The sequence below is a fragment of the Neomonachus schauinslandi genome, chromosome X (assembly GCF_002201575.2).
Source record: "Neomonachus schauinslandi chromosome X, ASM220157v2, whole genome shotgun sequence".
Classification (NCBI taxonomy): Eukaryota; Metazoa; Chordata; class Mammalia; order Carnivora; family Phocidae; genus Neomonachus; species Neomonachus schauinslandi.
Genome location: NC_058419.1, coordinates 95,854,901 through 95,859,265, shown reverse-complemented (window position 1 = coordinate 95,859,265; position 4,365 = coordinate 95,854,901). Strand labels below are relative to the sequence as shown.

The 4,365-nt window shown below is 43.5% G+C and overlaps 1 protein-coding gene across 1 annotated transcript; it reads right to left on the bottom strand.

Annotated features, from left to right (window-relative positions):
- Positions 1 to 2,859: 2,859 nt before the first annotated feature.
- Positions 2,860 to 3,651, bottom strand: LOC110573098 (proteasome subunit beta type-5-like). Its single transcript, XM_044911768.1, has one exon. The coding sequence runs from the start codon at positions 3,649 to 3,651 to the stop codon at positions 2,860 to 2,862; it is 792 nt and encodes a 263-aa protein (XP_044767703.1).
- Positions 3,652 to 4,365: the final 714 nt, after the last annotated feature.

Below are 4,365 nucleotides of genomic sequence, written 5' to 3'. Positions count from 1 at the left end.
ATAATTTTATATACATGTCACATAATTATTAATTATAAATGTATAGAATTTCTTATATATGAGCTTTTTTTTTTTAAAGATTTTATTTATTTGTCAGAGAGAGAGCACACAAGCAGGGAGAGCCGAAGGCAGAGGGAGAAGAAGCAGGCTTCCCACTGAGCAGGGAGCCCGATGCGGGGCTCGATCCCAGGACCCTGGGATCATGACCTGAGCCGAAGGCAGGTGCTTAACTGACTGAGCCACCCAGGCACCCCTATATATGAGCTTATTAGCATTCTCACAAATAAACCAATGTCATATGTGGAGAGTTTGCTAACGTGCCCAGGAATTGCACTCTTGGATACAAGATGAATATGCCATTTACTCTTTTCCTCCTATCAGGTTTCCTTGTGTTAGAATTTACAGTAAATAGGGGTGCCTGGGTGGCTCAGATGGTTAAGCGTCTGCCTTCAGCTCAGGTCATGATCCCAGGGCCCTGGGATCGAGCCCCACATCGGGCTCCTGGCTCAGCAGGGAGTCTGCTTCTCCCTCTCCCTCTGCCTCTCCCACTGCTCATGCTCTCTCTCTCTCTCTGTATCTTTGTGTCTCAAATGAATAAATAAAATCTTTAAAAAAAATTTACAGTAAATATTGGAGCAGCATTTACATGTGATAAAAAGATAAATATAACTCAATAAAGACTCTGTCTACTTTTATCAAGGAGGAAGTGGTCCCAGTACCTACCCAGTTGCTATAGGAAAGGACACCCATTTTAGCTACAACAATTCAGCAACAATAAGTCATGAGTGGTTGCACCCAGCCAAAAAAGAGAAATCTTAGAATGGATTTTTTTAGTTTTATAAAATGTATTCATTATTTCCCTTATACGAGATAAGTAGAAAAGTATGAAACATCCATTCTGTAATATTAAATGTTGACTTGAGTTTTTTATTTCTGTGGATTCTCAGGACACAAAAAGCCCAACCTCAATTATCTAAACCCCAGCTAACCTACACATGTGGGTTAGTGTACTCTTTCTTACTCTAAATCACAGTTCTGAGGTGGTTCGTTTTGCAGCATATTTGTAGCAATGGCTGGTGGAAACACTGGCCATGACCTTACTATTGAGATACCTACAATTTTGCACACACAGTGCTCTTCTATAGGTCTAATGACCAACTGAATAAACAATTAAAAAGTCAAACATTGCTTTCCCATTTAACTAACACTAATTATGATTCCATGAATCACATCCCTAATATAAATAATGCCCTTGAATGGCACCCCAGCTATTCCATAATTAAATACAATCCAGGTCCATTACATAAATATCTGAATTATAAAATGTTACTCCTTTGTATCTAATAATTTTATACATACATTGCTGGCTAACTTTATTTTTGCGTGCTTGTTTTACTTAAATAAACATGTACATTGAGCTCATATGTTAGGTACTCTTCTAAGCACCATAAAAATATTGATTCCATCCTCAAAGAACTGTCTGCAGTAGGTATTATTTTTATTTTAAAGACAATAAACTGAGGGCTTATAAGTTTCAGCAGTTTGTCTGAAGTAATCAGATATAAAGTAGTGAAGCTGGGCTTGAATGCACTGTCTAGCCTCAGGATCTGGGCTTTTACCCAATAAACAATACTGTTATAAATAAAACTGTAAAACACTGATAAATAATAAAATAAATTTTAGACAAATACCATATGGTTTCACTTATATGTGGTATTTAAAAAACAAAACATATGAATAAACAAAAAGCAGAAATAGACTCGTAAATACAGAGAAATGATGGTTGCCAGAGGGGAGGGGTTGGGGGAATGGGCAAAATGGCTGAAGGGGACTGGGAGGTACAGGCTTCCAGTTATGGAACGAATAAGTCAGGGGAATGAAAGGCACAGCACAGGGAATACAGTCAATATTTTAAGAGCGCTGTATGGTGACAGATGGTAGCTACACTTGTGAGCAGAGCAAAACAGTCGTTGAATCACTATGTTGTACACCTAAACTAACGTGACATTGTCAACAAACCCCCTCCCCCCAAAAAAGAAAGAAAAAAGAAATTTTAAAAATACTTCTTGGTCTGCCACTCAGAATTAGCTTAACTAACACTGCTAAATGTCAGGGAGCATATATGGAAAAGGAGATTAATTCCCAGGAAGATTATTAAGGAGTGCTTTCAGGAGCAACACCTGTGGGGAGAGTGAGTGAAGCGGGATTAAGCAGAGGGTGGGCTGTTCAATCACGCACACACAAAAAGTCTTAGCTGACCTCATGTGATGGTCTGAAACTAGACAGGCTCTTCAAAGTAGTCCTAAATTGAAGTGTTGCAATCAAGACTTTATATCCGTGCGTCAAGCAGACAATGGATACGGTCCACCTATGGAAAAAACGGCCCAACCTTGAGTAAGCGTGCTCTCCTGGCTTCAATCAAGGACAACTCCCCCACAGGGCTGACAGCTGCGAGCTCTCACGAGGCCTTACTTCAACTCGCGGGGCTTCAGTTTTGAAGGGTTATCTGGGTGGTACCTAAGTGCCTCCACTACAACTTCCAGACGTATAGGAAAGACACCTTGGGTAGCGTTAGCCAAAGCCATGATTTTTAGAACACTTCATATCGCAGAAGGTCCCAAGCAATCCGTACTTTTTTTTTTTTTTTGAGGTCGAGTAGTGTAATGTTAACATCCAAGAAAGTAAAATCACCTCTGCAGCAGGTCATTAACAACTAGTAACACATAGAGGTCAACGGCACCAGAGCTTAAAAAAATTATCAATACAATTGAGGACCCTTCCACTAGAGGATAGGGAGCTATATCCACATTACCAGCAATGGTCCCCCCATGAAATGCAAGCAGCCACATCCACCCTCCTTCAAGGGGTAGAACCACTGTATTTCTCATGTAGATCAGCTACATTGTCACTGGAGACTCGGATCCAGCCATCCTCCCAGACATGGTAGAGGTTGACTGCACCTCCTGAGTAGGCATCTCTATAGGTGGCTTGGTAGATGGCTCGACGGGCCAGATCATAGGCCTGTTCCACCTCTAGGTCATAGGAGTAACCCCGATCCATGACCCCATAAGCATACACAGAGCCAGAACCTACAGAGAAGGTGGCCCCCGAGATCCGGTTTCCTTCACTGTCCACATAGTAGAGGCCAGGGCCTCTCTTATCCCAGCCACAGATCATGGTGCCCATGGACAGCCCCATGCCTTTATACTGATATACCATGTTGGCAAGCAGCTTGGAGGCAGCTGCTACCGAGATGCGTTCCTTGTTTCGAAGCTCATAGATGCGACATTGCCGAGCCAACAGCCTCTCCCAGAAGCTGCAGTCCGCTGCGCCCCCAGCCATGGTGCCCAGCAGGTAGGGACTGATCTCTATCACCTTCTTTACTGTCTGGGAGGCTATATAGGCACCAGCTGTGGCCCGAGAGTCCGCTGCAACAATGACTCCATGTTGAAACTTGAAGGCCAGGGTAGTGGTTCCATGAAGCATTTCGATTCTCGGCTCCTCCGCGACACGCCAGTTGGGCGCGGCCAGGCTCAGCCCATCGCTGGGACTCCCTGGACCCAGGTCCAGCAGATCCGCAAGACCCCCGAGTCCGAAAAACCTGAGCCCGTTCACTGGTAGCGGCCTCTCCAACACGCTGGCCAGCGCCATGGCTAGTAAGCGCAATCTGTATTTTTTAACAGCCCTTTTTACACCTGGCAGTGAGCTTGAGCGATTTCAAGGCTCGGCAAGGAAAAAGATATGACCACTAGGGGGCAGTAGCGCCCAATGGGGTTTATTTGAGCAGCAGTGAGATAGGCTGCGTTCAAGGACGAAGTCCCTCACCGCAAGACAACTTCCTGAAGGAACGGCACGGAGCTACCTTCAGGAGGAAAGGGGAAAGGAATTCCTGAAGGGAAGCGAGGAATCAGACAGGAGGTTGGTGTGTCTGGGTGATATTGCTCAGTAGCACAGTATGGGCACCTCTCAGAGAATTCTGAAGGGTTCCCATGACTTGGGAGTCTTTAATGGCTACAGTTTATCTCATCTATATATAGCAGATGTTGAGTGTGGTTTTGTGGAGGTATGCAAAACAGGAGAGCTCTAAATGGCTAAAAATCTGCTTATTTGTGCTATATTTAAACAACCAGATGTATAAACATTTAAGTTTGGTGCCTATGGGCTTTTGGGCTAATGATCTTTGCCTACTGTGAAGAAGTAAACAACATACAGCCAAGGTTCATGGGCCATCTTCGGCTCGTTTATGTATCACCTGCTATAGAGCTGTTGTCCAGGTACTAAAGCCTATATACCAAGACCAACCATATATACAGTGTTCATTTTAATGGCATACAACTCCCATATTTTTAAATTTAATATGAAAAT